Source organism: Dothidotthia symphoricarpi, assembly GCF_010015815.1.
Source record: "Dothidotthia symphoricarpi CBS 119687 unplaced genomic scaffold P153scaffold_2, whole genome shotgun sequence".
NCBI classification, from domain to species: domain Eukaryota; kingdom Fungi; phylum Ascomycota; class Dothideomycetes; order Pleosporales; family Dothidotthiaceae; genus Dothidotthia; species Dothidotthia symphoricarpi.
Genome location: NW_022985009.1, coordinates 70,648 through 90,179, shown reverse-complemented (window position 1 = coordinate 90,179; position 19,532 = coordinate 70,648). Strand labels below are relative to the sequence as shown.

Below are 19,532 nucleotides of genomic sequence, written 5' to 3'. Positions count from 1 at the left end.
ATGGACATGGGTGGAGCTGTAGAGTTGGGCGGAGAAGACTGAAGAAAAGGGGAAATTGGGGAGTTAGGATGGATAGGTGGTGAGAGGTGGGATTGGGATTGGGATTGGAGTGGGGTGCAAGTGTGTGTTGCACAAGCCGTGAATGAATGGCATCAATGGAATCAAACTACTTGCTTGTTTCTATGCGATACTTATAGCATCTGGGATATATCATACTGAGCTCTGCATGACATGATATGCACTGGGTGTAGATCTTGCCATCGATAATCATGACAAGAGTTGAGATTCCTGAACCTTAACTCTACTACTTTATAATATATGGCTAGGACACAAGATATTACCAGCTGTGTATGCTCTTCAGGACGTTTCTAAACCAGCATCTGTGCCTATCGTTCATACGAGCTGCTCGGCTTCCACAAGTGGTACGCGTCGGCTCCTCGTCTTCCTGGGAACATACTCCACCTCGCTTGCCTCGCTTTCCTCATTAGTCTCAACTTCCTTGACCGCCTTCTTCTTGCGATTGCGTTTCGGTTTAGGAGCGTCAGTGTCTTTGTCTTGGATCTTCCTCTTCTTTCCCTGTGGCTTCTTCGGTTTAGCTTCTTGATCCGGTTGGGGTGACAGGACAGCCTTCACATCGTCGAGCTCGTCACTCTCGGCTTTGATATTTGTCGCCGAACCTTCCTGGGGCTCGACCTTGGGCTCCAATGTTGGCGTTGTGACGACTTCCGGACCATCGTTATCATCAGCCTGAGCCTTCTTCTTCTTGCGCCGCGTCTTCGGGGGCTCGACTTCTGGTGCCGGCGGCTCGACAACTTCGCCCTTCTCGAACGTCTCAAGGACTACCTGGTTGTACTCTGCTGGTAGATCGTCGATTCCATCGAAACTGTCTTGCTCGGAGACTTCTTTGGCCGCTTCAAGGTCGTGTTCCGACATACACTTCCTACAGTCCTGTCAATGGAGGTTTATACTTGACGAACTGATTGGAGAATACCAGTGCTTGTAGACCCATGATTCGTGCTCTCCATCGTAAGGAATCGAGATACCGAGCCTCAGTTCGCCCTTGAGGATCTTCACACCAGTTGTCTGACACACTGAGCCACGACAGCCAGCTGCTCTCCTAGCAACATCGACCTTGTATCTGGAAAAGGTCAGAAAGATCGGTGCGTCCTGTATCATGCAGGCATAAGGCCAAACGAGACTTACCCAGTTGCGTTCAGGATCTCGCCACCGTACTTGGGCGCACGCTTTGCCATGTCTTCAGAGATGCCCTTGAACTCCTTGTCGGTGACACAATCATTTTCGAATGCAAGACGTATCTGTTCTTGGCTCTCTGGGCTGAGACTATGGTAACCAGGTGCTTTTGTGGCATCGTTGTCCGTAGTGTCCTTGAGACCTTTGAGTTGATGTTTCGTTGCGCAGGCCCTGTATGCACGTTAGCATTACAAGCTCTGGCAGCTACAGACTCGATCGAAGACGTCCAAAATAAGGTATTTCCATCTGGCAGCTGTCCGAGACGCAGGAACTCACCAATGACGCCACGCCATGTACCAGTCATGTCGGTCTTCATTGTCGAAAAGAGTATGCGTGCCAATGCGCAGCTCGCCCTTCCCAATCTTAACCTTTCCACGCTTGCAGACTGCTTGTTGGCATGTGGATCGGTTGTTGGCTGCGTGCTCTATAACCTGTTAGAAGGAAGTCTGTGGAGAGGGGTGATGCTGACGGACCTAGGCGCCATTTTGGGCCTTCCCCAGTGTATCCTTCCATGGCTCCAGATCGTTTTTGCGTGCTGTCTAGAGAACGGTTCGCAGTGTTCCGAATCTTGTGGGTGAGGTGAGAGGTGATTGCTGCTGGCGGTGGTCTTGGCGTATGGGATTAGGAAGTTGCGATGCAGGCATGTGTCACCAAGTAGTATTAGTAAAGGAAACTGCGTCAAAGTATACTGACCTTTGGCTCTGGTGTGATGGGCTAGGGTTTGAACGTTTGAACGCAAGTACAGGCGTCACATGAGTAGAATGGAAACGAAGCATTGAGAGATACAAGAGCGAATAGAGATGGTATAGGAAGGAGAGAAAACAGAGCAGAAATCTTGAAATAGCTGGGCAAAGCTGGAAAAGTTGAAAAGCCGTAGTCGTATTTCAAAGCTTTGAAGTTTATGCAATACTCATTGCCAGGGCCAGGAACGAATATCAAAATACTCCATCAGCATAGCCTGTTCTATGAAAGGAACGCCCAACTCCTATACCCTAAATAACACCATACCCCATCTCATCTTCCTCATCTTCCCGCCCTGATGTTGAAGGCACTCTCGTCGGCAGCCTTGTACGCATCAAACGAAAACAAACTGACCAAATATAGGGAAAAGAACCTGACAATGACATCGCTCATTCGCCCACCCCCCATCAAGTTTTGCAGCCCTGCGAACGCGCCCTGGTTCACCGGCCGGCTGGGTTGTGACGTCGAACCGAGAGTATAGCCCTTGGATTGGAACGCGGCAGCAGATGCGCCGGGCCCAGATGCAGCATCGTTAACAGCTTTGCGTACAGCGGCGGTGAGGGCTGCGGGATTTGCGCCGCGTATTGTTTCGGTCACCGTTGTGCCCTTGATTACGAGGAATGTTGGCATGCTGTCATCATATCAGCCTAGCTCTTTTGCCCATTGTAAAGACAATGGAACGTACGCAGAGACACCGAAGCGCTTGGCGACTTCCTGCTGGCTATCTACATCGCACTTGACAAACTGAACTTTCCCCGGGCGCGATTCTTTCTCTGCGAGGCCGGCGAAGATGGGGGCGATGGTCTTGCAGGGTCCGCACCAGTCGGCGTAGAAGTCGACGATTTTGTATGTGGATTGGGAGAGGAGCGTGGAGAATTGCGCCGAAGAGGTCACAGGCGTGATTTTGCCGGGCATGATTGCGGATTATGAGCGGACTCTAGATGTGGGGAGGATGCGAATGCGCGGGGTGAGGCGGGTATGTGAACAGCTTGCGACAAGTGTGCAAGGATGTCGCGTCGGAGATGTGGTGGATTATGCGGAGCTTCACCGATTGGTTCGATCACGTGTGTGTTCAGTAACCTCATCCATCACTCTAGAACTCTCCATTTACCACAGTCACAATCTTGCTAATGCTACAAATTAGCTCACCACGTAATCATAAAACCCTATTTATTCAGTCTACCAGGTTATCACCCTCCGTCTCGAGGCCGAGGGAAAATTGTGGCTCGCTGTCCTCAGGGCTGGTATTGCGCCTCGATATTTACACATCCAACTAGTCATCCAGGGGCTCCTCGTCCGGCTGGTATTGCGCCTCGATATTTACACATCCAACTAGTCATCCAGGGGCTCCTCGTCCGGCTGGTGCGACAGACATGGTATACTGATATTATCAAACGTCGCCTGTAGTTCTCTGGATATCTGGTCGCGATAGCCATCTGGGCGAAATCCCAACTGTACTCGTTCTGAACGCCGTGACGGAGGAAACGAGAACCCTGTTTCTATAGCCGTATCGATCAAGTTCTCTGCATCCGCGTTCTGGGAAACCTGGACGTTGACCGCTGAATCCAAGATACACGCATACACGGCAAAGTGAAGATTTTCCGACTCCGTCCCACAATCCAAGTAATTGGGCACTAGCCCACTCACCAGACTTTCACACATGCTGCTGATATCAGTCTTTGCTAGCACTTCCTTTGCCGGCAAGGACACATTTGAATATGGGTCCTCGAGCGCTGTAGAAAACGCTAAATGTATGAGCCTCTCGCCCTCATCGCGAGTTCTGGAAGCTAGGCGGGGATACAAACTGGGGTCCATATTCAAGGTGAGGATCCAGACGTCGACGGCATTCATGGCGACTTGGATAACCTGCCGGACAACATCGACAATGTCCTTGACTCCAAGCGGTGGTGACTGCTCCGTCGCTATACGTAGTACTTGCGTCAAGGAGGGGAATGGCCCCATGCCAGAGGTACTGTTCAAGTCAGTCTGATGAGCCGACCCGCTAAATAGGAATCTCTCCTCGTATTTGGTCATCGCTGCAACCAACGCACCGTCAAGGTCTGCTCCAGGATGGCTGGCACAATTCCACAACCACGTCCTTGCGTCGTCCCACAACATTATCGTGTTGTTGGGATACACCTGTGCATAAGTGTCGAAGAACTCGTCGAAAGGTATTCGTAGCATCTCCTGCTTGAAATGGAGATTGCTCGCACCAGCCAAAACCTTGTCCTCGAAATTCCTCCTCGCCTCAGCACGGGTTACTGCTGCCAGCGCAGTATCTCCTGCAAGAATGTGAGAGAGGAAGGTGACAACCATGACCATAACATCTTGTAACGGGCGGATGATGTACCAGTCGACAAACATGTAATCCGTCGCGTACGGCTTGATAATTGAGGTGAGATACGGCATTGGTACCGGGTCCAAATTGACTTTTATATCTCTCCAGTCGAAAACATCTACATTGGCGATATGGTCCATTGTATGAACCTGAGATCCAGGTCCACATAGTGGTTGATAGTTCTCAGGAGGATCCATCCTTCAATATAGTGAACTCGATCTTGTTGGATGCTGGATGAAAAAGTATTCCAGGTGTGTTGATGCTGAAGTGTGTTTTCAACCATAGGAAGAGAGGGCAAAAAGCTACATATATGCCAACACCCTCTCTTCGAACATTCACAGTTCTTGGTATGTTGCACAATCTGAATACAATAACCAAGGTATATAAATCTCTCATTGTGTACGTCTAGTTTGGTGGTATGTGAAATCTTAACAATGTTCAAGCCTAGTTCAACCACGATGAGAAAGAGGTGCTTTTTTTAGGTACTACTCGGCCGATCGAAATGCTTAAAGAGCGCTTCTTATGTCTTGCTCGCAGATGAAACCAAAGCAAAGTGGTTCAAGCGGGACTTATAAGCAATATGTCTCAATATGTGATTGGAACACATTGACTGACGAGAAGAATTTCACCCATTCAGCAGCACCTTCGTGATTGTCAAAAGGACTTTTATCAAGGCGCGGAAATGAATTTAGAAATATTAATATTTGTCACAATTCAACCAATTCCACTCATTCCGTCGCCATGACCTGCATGTAGATAGGAATACCCTACGGACCATTGCGGTCTGCGATGGGGTATCTGGTAAAACATCGAGTGTGAAGTTATGTGAAATTGGCGAAGGAAAAAGTAGTCGGTGATAAAGTGTAGACCGAAAAACGGCCAAGTCGAACATGCTTCTCATTCTGAAGTCCCTGGTGTGTGCCAGGTTCGCAAAGCCAACCAGCTCAAGTAAACTCCCATACGCCTCTCACACCGCTCTACCGATACGTGATCTTCTCCGGCATCATTGGCACGTCATCAGGCCCCACAGATAGTTCAGATCTCTGCGTGTCCAGCCTCTCCACCTCGACGTGTCCCTCGGGCCCTGAATCTACCCTTCTCTTTCCCCTCGCCGCTGTCTTTGCGATAGCTTCCTGCCGCCTCTGCATCTCGACCTTTTCGACTACCTTGCGACAAATATCGCGATGCGCCTGCTCCATCTTGCCCTTGACAAAGGGCATCATCCACCATGCACAGGTGACCTCAACATCCTCGACTAGCACCCACTCGGCGTCGCCAACGCCCATGCCCTCGCCTTCCACCTCTGCCGCCGCACCCCCCCTGACGACCCTGAACTCGGCGCGTACTATCACGCCCGACGCGTCTGCGCGCGTCTTTATGCCTTGCGGTGTGTCCTGGAAGCACGAGGGGAAGGTGATGTACTTCCTACCCCACTCGCCCATGCCAGGGAGCAGCGTTATACATTCTTTGACGGAGTATGTGGTGACGGGGTGCAGATCGGTGGGGAACCAGTACGTGTCTTTGAGTGTGTCGAGGTGCGTGTTGGGCAGCTTCTCGTGGCCTGTTGTGAGGGCTTGCAGGGTAAGCGCGGTGGTGTGGTCATGCAGCGCGGCGATTATTAACGATGGGGAGAGATGTGCGGGGATTGACGCGGCGGTGTGAAGATTGTGTTTCGCGCTCATCCTTTGAATATTAACCAAGTACACTGTGTGTGCCTATTCAAAACAGAGGCAACTGGAATAACCAACATGGGGGCAGATCTATTTCCAGCCACTGTTAGCTGATCGCCGTCAAATTACGCCTTGCTGAATGCAGCTTAGCGCGCCTGTCATCTTCCATCGACCTTTCCCCGTGCTCCACCCCCACACCCTTCCTTCTTCGTCCCAGTCTTCTTCCAGACAAACAGTTCTCCTCGCTGTCACATCAGCCTGGCGTGTGTCCTATCACATACTCTTTTTACTTCTCACACAGCATCTCCTGCCTCTCAGGCGGTATCTCCTCAACTACAACCACAGCTACTGCTAACGTGAAGGGATCACCCTTGGTCCAATCTTTATACTGGCCTGCAGTCTCTGGAAAGAAGTTTCTGTTCTCCGCTAGGACGTCTCGGTACTGCTCCACTGGCCCTTTTCCTCGCTGAGGTAGCTTGTCCTCCTTCATCACCGCCAGTGACGGATACAAGCAAAGCGTCGTTCGAAATCGCGAAGCATCCTCGGCGCTGATCATCTGATGATGTCTGTCGGCATTCACAGCTTTCATGTGTCTCGGGTCAAATGGCGTTCCAGGTGGAATGTAAGCGAGTTTATAGATCTCGTTGCCGACAAGCAGATCGAGCTTGATCTTCATCAAAACCCTCAGGAGCTTACTTAGGTTTTCGAATGTTTCGTTGTCGTCTGCCGGAAAATATCCAGAAAACTTGTTCAGGATATGTTGAGTTTGTTTAGCTGCTATCGCTGGGAGCTCTCGAGTTTTGAAATACTCATCACTCGTTCGCCGTATGATGGACAGACAATCGTGGGTTCTCAACTCATCGAGACCGCCTAGATGAAGACATTAGGTACAGCTTGTAAGTACAGTGCTCAGCGCGACCTACCGTAGTGGGCAATCGATTCCCACAATTGATCCAGCTTCTGAGACCCCATACCCTTGGTATGGAAACTTGTCGTGAAGCACCACTCGAGTATGTCCGCGATCATCAAACCCTCGATAATCCGGTGATCGGAAGGAACAGATGAGACCCCTTGGAAACATTGCGAGACCTTCAAAGGTTGGGTCTCTCCGGACATGGGTAGTCCACACATTCGATGCAGCAATGAGCCAAACGGAGTCAGAGTGTCTGGAACGGGGTCCGTCCGGAAACCCGTCTTTCTCAGAGCAGTTGAGCTCATGACGCAAAAGTCATTCCAGATTTGTTCCCAATCGCCCCGCAAGCCGTGCAGTTCAAGTTCGACGGGCCATCTCTCCGTCACGCGCTTCAAATAATTGCCGCCTGTCACCTGCAACCATGCTTTCTTCTGCCAGGCTCCAAACTGTTTCCAGTCCTCAGTGTCTTCTTCAAGAAGCTTTTTCTTTTCATCAAATTCTCTTCGAAGATTATCTGTCGCTATCCGGTGGGTGTCCTCCTGGTCCTTCAGAGATTGCTTGAGAGAATCGATTTGTTGCTGACGCAGATGTTCGTTTTCAATAGCGTGTTTCTTCAGCACTTCGATCTCTTTTCGAAGTATATCGCCGATCTCGCGATGTTGTTCTTGAATCGCATCCATCTCGTCTTTCTGCAGTGCCTTGGTCTCTTTGAACTTTTTCTTCTCGTCTGCTAATTCCTTCGCGAGGATTTCGTTCTTTCTAGAGAGGGCCTGCTGTGCCGCTGCCACTTGTGTTTTGACATAGTATCGCGCTGCGCTCTTGGCCTCGTCAAGTTCAGCTTGCCGGTTGCCAAGGTCGCGAAACAGTTGTCGATTTTCTGCGATATGCCGCACATGACTCAATTCCAGCTCATCTTCGAGCTCTTCGACCCGCTTTTGCAAAGTCGTTACCGTCGCCTCAAGTTTTCTTGTATCTCCACTCGGCTGTATTTCTTGACTAATCATAGCCATCTCGTGTGGCGGGAACGTGGACGCGACTGGGGCAGCATCATCTTCTGCTGGTGTACAAGGGGTTGGTTCGGCCGTTGTTTCCTTGTTCTGCTCATTTGGTCGTCTGTCGTCTACTTTCTCACTACGGTCGTGCGTTTGTTGTTTTTCGCATTCTGGACACATCCAGTCACCGATGGGCGCTTCTCTAACACCTACACATTTCCAATGGAACCAGTGGTACCGACAGGTAGCGTTGTCGCAGGCAATCATATAGTCGTCACTATCCTCGGACGCTTGTTGACAGGAACAGTACTTTGTCCCGTCCACTTGTGCTTCGTTGTCTTTGGCAGTAGCAGCGTCGGCAACTTCAGCTGTTTCGTCACGTCTGGTCTGTGTCCATGTCAGTACACTTGTACTTTTGCCGCTTGTCTAGTGTCTGATGCGCAAGAACGTACTGCCTGCGAAAGGTCGTTGTCCCCTATCGTTGTATCCGAATACTCATCTTGACTCTTAGGACGATTGGTGTTTCGATGTCGATCTCCAACTCTAGGGCGTTTCTTGGGGATGTTCTCGGTAGCCTCAGGGCTCATCGCGCGCTTCTTAGAGGTCGTCCGTGCCTGCTTTTGCGCTCGGTCAGCTACCAGTCGTGGCGTGTGCGAATCAGGGTAATTGACAGCAATAACACTCACAGCATCGGCCACTTCCTTTGTTCTATCAACAGATTCCTCTTCTCCTTCTTCTTCTTCTTCTTCCTCCTCTTTCTCTTCTTCTTCTTCATTCTGTTCGGCTTGGAACTGCCTGTCTGAATCAACTCTTGCCCGCGCAGCTGCAACAGCGGCCCTCATGTTCTCAGAGAGCCCAAGGCAAGCAGAACCTTCGGAGATGACCTTGTCTGGTCGCAAAACGTTCGTCGTATCCGGAGAGAATGCGACGCAAATCATTCCAATTTGGCGGCGGACAGCTCCCCAATTCCGGCTGTAATTCTGCTTCGTCATTAAGCCTACATAACGCTCCAAATACTCTCACCTTTACCTGCTAAAATCTCACCTAAAGTTAATGAAAGAGGTATATAGGTCATGTATGTCTTTCCATCACATACAAACGAGAGCTCCTGCATCGTCAGCTGAAGGCCAGCTAATAACAACACTGACAATAACACAGAAGGTGTAAAAACGGAGGCATTGCCCAACATGTCTTCATATCAGAGCTATGTCCCTCCCAATGCAACGTCTTCTCGCCGCGCGGGCCCCAAGGGAGCGACCCCCATCATTGGAGTGGATTTCGGTACCTCCACGGCCGCCAGCGCAGTTGTGGTTCGACATGAAGGGCAAGATCCTACCACCATAGACTTTCACAACGTTATTCCGATCGACGGCTGGCCTTGCGACCCTCTTGGTAACAGATCCATGTCTGTGCGTACTATGCTCTACTTTCAGCCGGGTGTGCCCTTTGATGAACCGATCTGTGGCTACAAAGTAGCGGATCATATCAGGACGGGTGATCGAGTGATTTTGGAAACCCAACGTCGCGTCTTCGATAACATCAAGATGATGCTAAACAGGAGCTCGGAAGGTACAATGATCAATGATCGCCTTCAGTCCAATTTCGAGGATCTGCAGAAAGCTGGCTTTGATGACGAATGGGATGCTATCATTGTCAGATTTCTTGTGTTCTTCTTGGAACACGTAAAGCATAAGCTCCACGGCCTTATCGACGTCACGACCAAACCCGAGTTTGCCATTTCCATGCCTACTGACTGGGGTATCGAGGCTGATCGGATCATGTGCAGTTGCTTGGCAGCAGCTGTTCGCAAAGTGTGGCCTCTCTATGGCAGCGACGAAGCCGTGAACATCTTCACCGTATCAGAACCAGACGCGCAAGCCACTTATACGCTGGCTTCGACAGGCTCTTGGCGCAACCACTATGTCCGAGTGGAGGTTTGTTGTCGCTTACAAATCTCTAAATCTCATCTCACTCACTAAACACCAGGTGGACCAGGTAGTCCTGATTGGCGATGCTGGTGGAGGGACTGTTGAAGCGAACTGTTACCAAATGACCAACGACAACCCCTGCCGCTTCCAGGAACTATGCAGAACTACTGGTATGACAGCGTCATCTACATATTTGAAAACCAAGCTTACTCCTGGCAGCGGATACTTGCGGTTCAGCCCTGCTCGATGAAGATTTTCGAGAACTCATAATACGAAAGACTCATGACTTGGTGGATGAGATCTTCCCCAACTCAAGCGCGTGGTATGCACCTGGAACTATTCAGAGGTTGGTTGAAAACTTTGAGAGCTCAGTGAAGCGAAGAATCGACTTTCGGGATGTGGAATCAAGTAATTTCAACTTCGAAATCCTCATACGACGTTCAATCGACTCCGGCTTCAACCCTTACACCCTCACGATCAACGAGCCAGAGTGGCGCGCTCTATTTGCGCCACGAATGCAACAAATCGTGGCAGTCTTGCAGAAGCAATACGACCAATGCAGGACTAAAAACATCAATATCGACACCATTATCATGTCTGGAGAATACTCGCAAAACGCAGAGGTTCGCCGTGCTGTGTTGTCGTGGATGGACGGGATTTGGCCAGACGAGCAACCCAAATTGGCCTTTACGAACGAACGTACTGCTGCAGCTGTTGCCATTGGCGCACTATTCCGTGCCCTCGACCGAAGCAACGGTCCAGGTCGTTTTCTTCGTGCTGGCTTCGGCATTGTGCGTAGTATTCCGGCGCCGGATGATGATCCACACGAAAGATGCTACCCCAAAGATCACCCTGACTTCAAGTTCTTCAGTCCCAGCAACAACATTCAGCTTAAGAAAGGCAAGGACGGTCTCTGGTACTCCTTCGGCACGATAGCCTGGGTGTTGCCCAAGGACACGCCTCTCCCCTCAAGCGCAAGGTTCGGCCCCTATCCTTCCAAGCACGTCTTCAACACCTTGGGCGAGGACTGGAAGTTCACAGAAACGCTGTACACAACTGCAAGCGTTTTAGAGAGCAACTGGCCCTTCGATCACAAGAACAACGAGCAGGCCAAGTGGTACTGCGATCTAGAAGTCACAATCAACTTTCTCAAACAGTATTCCGACAAGTTTGAAGTTGAGGGTCGGTACGAAATTGACATGGATATATACTTTACCATTGGCGCGGAATTCCATCACCAACTTACTTTCGAAATGGGCTGTGATCGATACGACTTGCCACCTAATTTGATCAAAGAGAAACAACATGTCATGCTCCAGCCCTTCTTCCAGCACTCGACGAATTAGCCACTGCTGAACTGGGTAGTGAGGGTTGTGGGAATACGGGGGTTGTGGCTGCATTGGTCAGTAGCATTGGTCAGTACGATGTTTATGAGCATCTTAGCGTGTAGGTCTGAAACGATATTTTGATGTCTGTGGGGTCTTGGATAGAGGTGTTCTGGAAGAAATGAGTTGCTTAGGTGATGACTCAGGAGCGCATTCTTCTCTCGACGCAACGATGCAGCATGTCGCTTTTCTACTGCAGGAGTGATATTCTGAATTAGAGATTCTGGAATCGCGCTTTGGTTTCTTTGCTCACGAATAATAATGAATGATGTTACATTACTCATCTTCGCTTTCTCAGTCCACCAAGTAATAAATCAACGCCGAACACACAGATCGCTTCGAATGACCCATTTCTCGCCCTGCACTACCTCGCGCCCCTCATGCAGCATGCAGTCCGCGCCATGGCGGTGCAGCAGCGCAAGACCAGTCTCAAGCTCAACGACGAACGGCTCAGGCAATGGGTCCTTGCTCTTCTTCTTAGGCGGGTCAGGGTAGAAGACGGTTTCCCCGCCAATACATCCCGTAGCCGGAGAAGTGAGATAGAGCAGCAGAGTCCATGTGGTACGTGCAGGAACTGGCGGGGAACCAGGCACCGTCACGTTGTTGGAATCGTCGTCTGGGGGCTGTTAGCTCGATCGAAGCGTTTGAAGCAGTAGATGTGGGGCGTGTTTGATGTACAACGAACTCACAATGCTGGTCGAAGAACTGGCCCTTTGAGTAGCGGTAGATGCGGATGTTTGGATTCAGCCCAATGACTTCACCGCCCCAGAGCTCTCGCCGCTGGGCTGCTGTTAGGTCGAGACCCCCTTCTGCGGCGTCACTGAGGACGAGGTTCTTCAGGGCTGTCTCGCTCCATAGTCTCTCTGCGAATGCTGGGTCGTCGATTTGGAAGCGGTCGTTCACGCGCACGGCGTCGCCCTTTTTGGGCTTGCCGGGCGTCGTGGTCAATGGCAGGGAGGAGAGGAAGGAAACGTAGGTCTTGCATAATGTGGCTGTCCACAGGCTGGGGATTGTCACGATTTGACGTGGTACCACTTCGGTGAGGGAGAGGTCAGACTCTGGGACGAGAGGCGTGAAGGCGGGCCAATTGGGCGGCTGCTTCACAGGCGGCGGGAGTGCCTCTTTGGCCTTTTTCTTGGGAGGCATATCTTTGGCTATGATTCACGATGTCTGGCTGCTGGTCTGGTTGGTAGGGGTCCAGGCGGGGATGGTTGAGGGGACGGTCAATTCTGGTTCCCTTGATCTGGCTCTGAGCACTACTAAGGGCCTTCTGGTCCTGCTCTTGCAGTCACTCTCTCGCATTCACTCTTTTCTGCTAGAAACCAGCTACCAACCACAATGGCGACGACTGCTCGCCCCCTCGACGGGTCGCGTGAGGACGTATACGCATACGACTACACGGCGGCCGCAAACGACCGTGCTCGCATCGAGGCGACGATCCAGGCGGCCAGGGCGTGGTGCAGTTCGGGCCAAGACGGGCGTGCAGCAGAAACAAGGCGCGGCGAATTAGCGCCTCCAGTCTCTAACGCCAACGGGCCCTCGCTCTCTCCCGCCCTCGCTCTCATCAGTCGGCCTGCACCTGAAAATGGCGGCAGGATGGCCAGTGTAGCTTCTCGCGACCCTCGTCCCGCCGTCTTCCACGATGTCGACGCTCCTGCCGCGAGCCATGACGCCTTCGCACCAAGCGCGCCTCCCGACATGGAAGTCGCGACCGCCGCCGCTCCGCATGCGCAAATGCCGCCCGCCGCTGCCCACCTCGCCGCCGCCGACGCAGCCCTGAAGCTGGACACGCCCATGGACGACCCGCACGACGCCCTGCCGGCGCTGGCTGCCCCGATCGCGTTCCCGCCGCCGCTGCACGGCTTCGGCGACCTGCTGCCCATGGACGTCGACTTCCCGCCGCCCAACGAGGAGCGCCTCACGGCCTTTGCGCGCCTGCGCTTCGACGACGGCTCCTACTACATGCACACGTACCAGATCATCCTGGGCCGCGACATCACCCTCGCCCACAAGGACATGAAGCGCCTGGTCCGCGTCGACCAGCTCAAGGCCGACGGCCAGCCCCAGGCCGCCGAGGAGCTGCTGCACGGCCGCAAGAGGAAGCGCGCCCGCCGCGGCGCCCGCAGCGTCATCAGCGAAAAGGGCGGCATCGTCAGCGCCCCCATCGACGCCATGCCCAAGGCCTACCAGCAGCGCCGCCAGAGCAACGCCTCGCAGTCGCTCAGCTCCGCCTCCCACCCCACGGCCGACTCGGGCGAGGAGAAGCCGCCCGACAGCGCGCCCCAGGACCTCATCATGCAGGCCTTCCCCGAGGTCCCCGCCCAGTTCGACGGCCACGTGCCCGAGGACCCCAACGACTGCCCCCTCGTGCCCATCCACCCCCAGAATATCACCTCCAAGACGGGCAAGGCCGGCCCCAAGGGCATCTCGCGCGAGCACGCCAGGATCTTCTACGACTTCGACGAGGGCCAGTTCTGCATCGAGGTGCTGGGGTCGAATGGCCTGCACCATGAGGGCGACTTCTACCCCCAAGGCGAGGTCCTGCCCCTGGACCACGGCGACCACCTCACCATCGGCGCCGTCAACATGCAGTTCTATCTCCCCGACGTCGCCCTGACAGAGGAACAGCGCCATCGCCAGGAGTCTGGTTCGCGCCCCATGAGTTTCTCGTTTGAGAATGGCCACGGCGAGCTGCAGAGCGAGGAGCAGATGAGCTCTGAGAGTGAAGGTGGACTCAGCATCAATCCACGCCACATGTATCACGTGCCCATTGACAGTGACATGGAATCCGAGGACGCAGACGACGACGACGATGATGACATGGACGAGTATGAAGAGCCCGCCCCACGCGCACGACCGAAGCAGAGCCTCAAGATCAAGCTCAAGACTTCTCTTCCGCCTCCGCCGCTGAAAGTCGCCAAGAAGCCGCTCAAGCGCAAGTACAGAGAGCCCACGCCAGAGGAGCCGCCCGCGAAGAAGGTCAAACAGAAGTTCAAGCCGACGTTCAAGCCAAAGTTCCAAACGGCTGGTAGGGATCCGGTCCGCGAGTCGAAGACGTCCAAGGAGCCAAAGGTTTCGAGAGAGCTCAAGGAGTCGAAGGAGACGAAGGATCTCGAGAAGTCCAAAGAGGCCAAGGAGCTCAAGGAAATCAAGGAGCCCAAGGAAAAGAGCAAGGCGTCCACGAAAGCACCTGCAAAGGCACCCTCGAAGACGCCAGTTCCTGACGAGGTGGCTGTGGAAGAGTCTGTGACAGCCATACCCACCATAGAGGTCCCCGTCAAGGAAAAGGTCGAGGCAACCAAGTCTGTCCCGACCGACAGTCCGCCTCTCTTGCGCAAGCCGTTTGAAGGGGAGATCGAGGCCGGTGGCGAGATCGAAGGCCTGATCACCGAGGAGATGGCCAGACAGCACAATCTTCCATCCAGCCTCATTGGTCACGTTGTTGAAAAGCGCAAGGGCCCTGGTAGACCACCAAAGGACGGCATCATGTCCAAGCGGCAGAGGTCTCAGCTCATCAAGCAGGCCAAGGAGATTGAGAAGGCTAAAGCGGCTGGCATTGATCCTGCTGATATCCCTGCGCCAACGATGAAACCCAAGGTCATGAAGCGCAAGGAGTCTAACGCTGCTGACGGCGACGATGATGATGCTCGAGACACCACTGAGAAGGGCGACGGCACCATGTCTGGCGACAAGAAACTAGCCAAGCCTGTTAGACCTCCACGTACGCCCTCCCCTGAGATGCGCATGGAAGACTACACAGAAGAACAACTGCAACGCCCGTCAGCAAACTACGTCGTCCTCATCCACGAGGCCATCACATCCGCCCCTAACGGCCAGATGAATCTTCAGCAGATCTACAACTACATCGAGAAGAAGTACCCATGGTACAAGTTCAAGACGACGACTAGTGGCTGGCAGTCGAGTGTGCGACATAATCTCGGTCAACACGACGCTTTCATGAAAGGAGACAAAGAAGGCAAAGGGTTCAATTGGAGAATTAACCCGGACGTGTCAATCGAGAAAGAGCGCAGGAAGAGGCAGGTTAGTCCCCCGGTCAATCCAGCGCGAGGGCAGACGTACTATCCGCCAAATGGTTATCCGCCTTACGGTCAACCCGGCTATCCGCCTTACCATCCGGGCATGCCTGCTCATGCCATGCCGCAAGCTGCTCCAAGACTGCCGCCAAGTCTGGTCAACTCGCAGCCTCGTCTTCCACCCAGCATGGCGCGAGATGCAAATGCTACTGCGCCTGCAGCACCGCAGAGCGCGCCTCGTCCATCGCCATATGCTTCACCCTGGGCTGGTGGAAACGCAGCTGGTAGTCCCACTGCTCCCAACCCACCACACCCCTATCCACAACCTGGGGCCCAGCCACCGTCAGCCAGCGCGGCGCCTACACCCAACGGCCCGTACGGCGTGCTGTATCCAACAAGTGCACCACCACAACACAGTACTCACAGCTCGGCAAGTCCATATGGCAGCCAGTACGCGACGACGAACGCGAGCCCCTACGCTCAACCTCCGCCCCGACCCTACGCCCCCTACGCCCCACCCGGCCAACAATCAACAGGCCCGCACTCGCAGTACCCAGCCCCCTACCCCGCACAGCAGCCCTACGCGCCACCCAACCCCATCTCACCCGACCAATTCGACCTCCACCCCTCGGGCCGCTACCCGCGCAACTGCAGCCCGGACCTGATCCGCCAACTCGAAGCTTTCAGGGGCGTCTACCTCAAAACGCGCATCGAAGAAGGCGAGCCCACGAAAGTCGACAACGCAATCCGCGCCTACGTAGACCAAACCGTCCCCGAAGCAAGCCTCACGGATTCGGAAAAGGCGCTCCTCAGAGCTATCAAGAGTATCGAGGGCATTGATAAACTGCGCCCCGTCGCCGTGGTCGTCGTGCAGAAGAGCGCACCCCCTGCTACACCCGCGACGAGCACGAGTGCCGCGGAGCTGGTCGCTGGCGCTGCCGCGAATACGGTTGGTGAGTCGCAGATGCAGTTGCAGGGGAAGCGCGAGACGCCCGCTGCGGGCGCGGAGCCGCATAGGTTCACGCCCCGTATGACGGGCCAGCATAGTCCGAGTGTTGAGCCGCTTACGCCTGCGTCGGGTTCGCCGCTGAATGGCGCAAGGCCGCTGCCTGATGCTGGGAATAAAGCGGCGTAGTGTCTGTCCATCTTTCCACCGGCGTTGGGCTTTGTTCCATGGTGTTTTCTTCTCGGTTCGTGACAAAAGCGGTGTTTGGGGTGTTTTATGACGTCTTTTCTGCTTCTCTTTCGGCGCGCGCGGCAATGGGGAATTATACCTTTCATGGCACTGGCACTGGCACTGGCATCGGCGCTGCTGGGAATCTGAACGCTTGGTGAAGTGGTGCTGCGATTGATACCCTTCCCTTCCCCCCCGTCGCGGCTTTTTTTTCGGCGGCGTTTTATGTGGCTGAACTGGCATGGATTGGGTGGGAATTAAAAGTGTGTTTGTGTTTGTGTTTGTGTCTTCTTTCGGAGGTGGGTTTCTGCGAATCGATGGTATGATGGCTGGATTGATGGGGTTCGTGGGATGGGGATGGAGGTGTGAAGTGGTATGATGGAAATGCAGATTAAGGATAACGAAGAGGATATCATAGTATAACGTCCTTACATATGTATATGTATACATGTATGTAGAATAGCCTAACAATGAAGTACAAGTTTACATGTCAACAGCATAGTTCATCTTCTGATTTGTTCTCATCCATGTTTACGAAGCCTCAAGGGGTTTGTGAGATGGCAGGTGACAGATGGCAAATGGAACACCAGACACAAATGGGAAATGAAGAGGAGATGGAAGTAGTGTTTATAAATTTCCGCAAGGTATATCATCCAATTCATCGTAGAACGCAGCAACCGTCATGTCTCTTTGCGCAGTGGGCCTTCCAATCCAAGCCTCCAAATACCCCGTCAGTAAATAAAATGTGATTGAGAGAAACAAAAAAGAATCGCCCAAAACACCATTCTGTCTCCGTCAAAGTCGCCAAACGCCAGTCCCGTCTTCCGTTGTATCCGCGTCGACCCAACGTTCTTCATCTAAACAGTCACATCCCTTCCATTCAGAGAGCCTCACATGGCCATCTCAGCCTGCAGTTTCCGCAGCTCTTCCTCTTCGTCGTCTGCTTCCTCGACGCGCTGCGGCGCCTTGCCCTTGACTTCGGACAAGGGCGCTTGTGGTAGTCTCCCGACTCTGTCGCCAACGGGGACGTTTCCAGTTTTCAGCATGTCTTCGTCAAGCTTCTCTTGTTGGAGTTCAGCGAGTTCCTCGTCGAGTTCGTCTTCGTCGATGCCGGTAGATGTTACGCCCGAGGTGATGGCCTCGCCGATTTCCTCGCCGATGGCGTGTTGCTCGCGGAGTTCTTCCCTGGAGAGGTGGTTAGCATCGCGGGAGCAAAGAGGTTAGTATGTGTGGGTACTTACATGACGTTGTCGACCTTGTCGATTGTCAGGCCGGCGTGTATCTGCTTCATTGCTGAGCCGGCGTTCTTCATCGCGTCGAGTGTCTCCTTGTTGATATTCGCTGTTTCGATCGAGTAGATTTCGCGCTCGAGGGTCATGATTTGGGAGCTCGTTTGCTCCAAGGAGTGCTCGAACTGCTTCTTCCGCCGCAGCGCCGACTTCGCCGCTGTTCATGTATGAGTGCATGGTCATTGCGAGGTTGTGAAGGTGGCTGACATACCGCTCTTGTTGGTGGACACGTATTTCCGAGCCAGCGTGTCTTGCTCGTCCATCTGGTTCTGCAGGTGCTTTTCCCGCTTGTTCAGCATTTCAAGCTGGCCACGCAACTGCAGGATCGCTTTCTTGGGCGCTTCCTTCTTGGCTTGGCCACCGCCAAACCACCCAAGACCCCAGCCGGACATGATGGCAGTGATGTCTGGCGCAGCACAGTTAGCCTTGCAAAAGTGGTCAAGGTGGTATTGGTGGTGAAGAGGTCAAGGGTTATCGCAGGCAACCTGAATGCGCCATGCAGCGGGAGGGTGGGGTGTCTTGCGATAACGGGGAGATGGTCACGTACATTTCGCGAGCGCAGAGGGGAAAAGTGAGGTGGAAGGCTCGAGGTTGTCGCGGCGGATTTGGACGGCGGAGTAGTCGTTGACGGGTGTTGAAGGTTGCCTGGGAGTGGTCAGTGGTCGACCATGCATCGAGGCTATGATGTCGGCGAGCGCTAGTGCGGTGGCACGTGAACCATCTTGGCACCGCTTTCCCCCGGATCGTCCCAAGCTTCAACACCAAGCTCTGTCGCCATGTCTGGCCCTGTTCCGTCGAGTCTCGTGCTGCTAAGCGACCTGAGGAAATGCGCGCCAGGCACAAAAGTTCGCTTTCTCGGCTGGTACTGTCTTCGATGCGACAGCTGAGCTGAGCTGAATATGTGGCAGCATCGATGAATACGTCGTCACGACTGGGACTTTGCGCTTAAAACACAACTATCCGCCTGCTAGTCAGCCGACTGTCGCCAATGTCGATATTGAGCATGTGCTCGAGCGGATAAAACCTCACGAGATGGACGTTGGCACCTGGATCAACATCATCGGCTACGTCGAGCGACCAAAGGAAAAGAAGGGTGTTTTCGTGCAAGCTATTGCCGTTTGGGATGCTGGAAACGTTGACTTGGAATTGTATCAGAAGGCTGTTGATAAAAGGCATGAGGTTGGTTGACGTTGGCTTGGGTAACGTGATCTAGATCAACGATACCCGTGACTTTGCGAGTGCTGCAAGTTGTTCGCCGGAAGAGCACAAATTATGATACTTCTGGACATCCGGCTGGCGATGCCTCTCGCATCGGAAACTGCTGTCGCGCGACTCCAAGCTGACGCGTCTCGAAAGAACACACTGACGATCTCAGGACAACAGGGTCGAACGTCTCTTCAGTCCTGCATCTCCTTCCCAACATATCAGTATACTGTACATTCTCATGTATCTCCGTCATAGCTTTCATTGAGGTGTGAATGTTGTTCTGCAGATAAAGTCAATCATCCAAGCTAGTTTAAGACGAGGTCAATAGGTTGCTGCTGCAATTTTGAAGCGCCTCAAGATGGACTTCGAGGCCAATACTACAGTGTTTAATGCCTAGAAATTCTTCCGTCTCACTGAACACTAGCCAGCGATTCTTTTGTTATCTCGAAAACATTCAAATTCAATCCTATGTCCTTCTCGTTTGAGCCGGGTAGTCTCACGCTCTTAACGGTTCATCACACGTTTCACATCTGCGGGCTAACGGACGACGTCTAGTCTGAGAACACGATGTTCTAGCTCCCGTTTCAGAACGTTTGCTTCAGTTGCCAACT

At 53.1% G+C, this 19,532-nt stretch overlaps 11 protein-coding genes across 11 annotated transcripts; 3 read left to right on the top strand and 8 right to left on the bottom strand.

The window, feature by feature from the left end:
* Positions 1 to 288: 288 nt before the first annotated feature.
* On the bottom strand, positions 289 to 1,807 carry P153DRAFT_392365 (zf-PARP-domain-containing protein). Its single transcript, XM_033671144.1, has 5 exons — positions 1,725 to 1,807; positions 1,528 to 1,675; positions 1,204 to 1,422; positions 992 to 1,138; positions 289 to 940 (listed from the first exon to the last, which is right to left on the bottom strand). Exons 1-5 carry the CDS (start codon positions 1,762 to 1,764, stop codon positions 394 to 396), a joined length of 1,101 nt encoding a protein of 366 aa, XP_033528089.1. The 5' UTR covers positions 1,765 to 1,807; the 3' UTR covers positions 289 to 393.
* A 232-nt stretch (positions 1,808 to 2,039) lies between these two features.
* P153DRAFT_306167 (thioredoxin) lies at positions 2,040 to 2,929 on the bottom strand. The gene is made up of 2 exons (XM_033664625.1): positions 2,678 to 2,929; positions 2,040 to 2,623 (listed from the first exon to the last, which is right to left on the bottom strand). Exons 1-2 carry the CDS (start codon positions 2,905 to 2,907, stop codon positions 2,275 to 2,277), a joined length of 579 nt encoding a protein of 192 aa, XP_033528088.1. The 5' UTR covers positions 2,908 to 2,929; the 3' UTR covers positions 2,040 to 2,274.
* A 180-nt stretch (positions 2,930 to 3,109) lies between these two features.
* Positions 3,110 to 4,671, bottom strand: P153DRAFT_362778 (uncharacterized protein). The gene has a single exon (XM_033667218.1). It carries the CDS (start codon positions 4,399 to 4,401, stop codon positions 3,325 to 3,327), a length of 1,077 nt encoding a protein of 358 aa, XP_033528087.1. The 5' UTR covers positions 4,402 to 4,671; the 3' UTR covers positions 3,110 to 3,324.
* Positions 4,672 to 5,068: 397 nt separating this feature from the next.
* Positions 5,069 to 6,155, bottom strand: P153DRAFT_362777 (uncharacterized protein). Its single transcript, XM_033667217.1, has one exon. It carries the CDS (start codon positions 6,010 to 6,012, stop codon positions 5,308 to 5,310), a length of 705 nt encoding a protein of 234 aa, XP_033528086.1. The 5' UTR covers positions 6,013 to 6,155; the 3' UTR covers positions 5,069 to 5,307.
* A 637-nt stretch (positions 6,156 to 6,792) lies between these two features.
* Positions 6,793 to 7,843, bottom strand: P153DRAFT_97033 (uncharacterized protein). The gene has a single exon (XM_033673528.1). The coding sequence runs from the start codon at positions 7,591 to 7,593 to the stop codon at positions 6,910 to 6,912; it is 684 nt and encodes a 227-aa protein (XP_033528085.1). The 5' UTR covers positions 7,594 to 7,843; the 3' UTR covers positions 6,793 to 6,909.
* Positions 7,844 to 8,043: 200 nt separating this feature from the next.
* P153DRAFT_251375 (uncharacterized protein) lies at positions 8,044 to 8,253 on the bottom strand (the record flags this gene model as incomplete). The annotated part of the gene is made up of 1 exon (XM_033662712.1): positions 8,044 to 8,253. A coding segment is annotated over one exon (210 nt), but the record flags the coding sequence as incomplete, so codon positions are not given.
* Positions 8,254 to 9,092: 839 nt separating this feature from the next.
* On the top strand, positions 9,093 to 11,179 carry P153DRAFT_392360 (uncharacterized protein; the record flags this gene model as incomplete). Its single annotated transcript, XM_033671143.1, has 3 exons — positions 9,093 to 9,839; positions 9,892 to 10,003; positions 10,053 to 11,179. The coding sequence occupies 3 exons, from the start codon at positions 9,093 to 9,095 to the stop codon at positions 11,177 to 11,179; spliced, it is 1,986 nt and encodes a 661-aa protein (XP_033528083.1).
* A 353-nt stretch (positions 11,180 to 11,532) lies between these two features.
* P153DRAFT_427638 (uncharacterized protein) lies at positions 11,533 to 12,652 on the bottom strand (the record flags this gene model as incomplete). The annotated part of the gene is made up of 2 exons (XM_033672675.1): positions 11,908 to 12,652; positions 11,533 to 11,834 (listed from the first exon to the last, which is right to left on the bottom strand). Exons 1-2 carry the CDS (start codon positions 12,362 to 12,364, stop codon positions 11,533 to 11,535), a joined length of 759 nt encoding a protein of 252 aa, XP_033528082.1. The 5' UTR covers positions 12,365 to 12,652.
* A 162-nt stretch (positions 12,653 to 12,814) lies between these two features.
* P153DRAFT_352961 (uncharacterized protein) lies at positions 12,815 to 16,387 on the top strand (the record flags this gene model as incomplete). The annotated part of the gene is made up of 1 exon (XM_033666409.1): positions 12,815 to 16,387. The coding sequence occupies one exon, from the start codon at positions 12,815 to 12,817 to the stop codon at positions 16,385 to 16,387; it is 3,573 nt and encodes a 1,190-aa protein (XP_033528081.1).
* Positions 16,388 to 17,076: 689 nt separating this feature from the next.
* On the bottom strand, positions 17,077 to 18,614 carry P153DRAFT_362774 (Snf7-domain-containing protein). Its single transcript, XM_033667216.1, has 4 exons — positions 18,263 to 18,614; positions 17,927 to 18,121; positions 17,668 to 17,872; positions 17,077 to 17,611 (listed from the first exon to the last, which is right to left on the bottom strand). Exons 1-4 carry the CDS (start codon positions 18,387 to 18,389, stop codon positions 17,317 to 17,319), a joined length of 822 nt encoding a protein of 273 aa, XP_033528080.1. The 5' UTR covers positions 18,390 to 18,614; the 3' UTR covers positions 17,077 to 17,316.
* On the top strand, positions 18,492 to 19,307 carry P153DRAFT_419600 (uncharacterized protein; the record flags this gene model as incomplete). The annotated part of the gene is made up of 2 exons (XM_033672198.1): positions 18,492 to 18,577; positions 18,624 to 19,307. The coding sequence occupies 2 exons, from the start codon at positions 18,492 to 18,494 to the stop codon at positions 18,901 to 18,903; spliced, it is 366 nt and encodes a 121-aa protein (XP_033528079.1). The 3' UTR covers positions 18,904 to 19,307.
* Between the last annotated feature and the right edge of the window lie 225 nt (positions 19,308 to 19,532).

What these genes read in the sequence shown, in the direction of transcription:
- P153DRAFT_392365 (XM_033671144.1), bottom strand. Translation starts at nt 1,764, where the DNA reads ATGGAAGGATACACTGGGGAAGGCCCAAAATGGCGCCTAG. An exon ending in AGGCCCAAAATGGCGCCTAG is followed by an intron (nt 1,676 to 1,724) that starts GTCCGTCAGCAT and finishes AACAGGTTATAG; the next exon opens with AGCACGCAGCCAACAACCGA. An exon ending in TACATGGCGTGGCGTCATTG is followed by an intron (nt 1,423 to 1,527) that starts GTGAGTTCCTGC and finishes ACGTGCATACAG; the next exon opens with GGCCTGCGCAACGAAACATC.
- P153DRAFT_306167 (XM_033664625.1), bottom strand. Translation starts at nt 2,907, where the DNA reads ATGCCCGGCAAAATCACGCCTGTGACCTCTTCGGCGCAATTCTCCACG. An exon ending in AAGCGCTTCGGTGTCTCTGC is followed by an intron (nt 2,624 to 2,677) that starts GTACGTTCCATT and finishes ATATGATGACAG; the next exon opens with CATGCCAACATTCCTCGTAA.
- P153DRAFT_362778 (XM_033667218.1), bottom strand. Translation starts at nt 4,401, where the DNA reads ATGCCGTATCTCACCTCAATTATCAAGCCGTACGCGACGGATTACATG.
- P153DRAFT_362777 (XM_033667217.1), bottom strand. Translation starts at nt 6,012, where the DNA reads ATGAGCGCGAAACACAATCTTCACACCGCCGCGTCAATCCCCGCACAT.
- P153DRAFT_97033 (XM_033673528.1), bottom strand. Translation starts at nt 7,593, where the DNA reads ATGGATGCGATTCAAGAACAACATCGCGAGATCGGCGATATACTTCGA.
- P153DRAFT_362774 (XM_033667216.1), bottom strand. Translation starts at nt 18,389, where the DNA reads ATGCATGGTCGACCACTGACCACTCCCAGGCAACCTTCAACACCCGTC. An exon ending in CCCCTCTGCGCTCGCGAAAT is followed by an intron (nt 18,122 to 18,262) that starts GTACGTGACCAT and finishes GTGCTGCGCCAG; the next exon opens with ACATCACTGCCATCATGTCC. An exon ending in CGTGTCCACCAACAAGAGCG is followed by an intron (nt 17,873 to 17,926) that starts GTATGTCAGCCA and finishes ATACATGAACAG; the next exon opens with CGGCGAAGTCGGCGCTGCGG.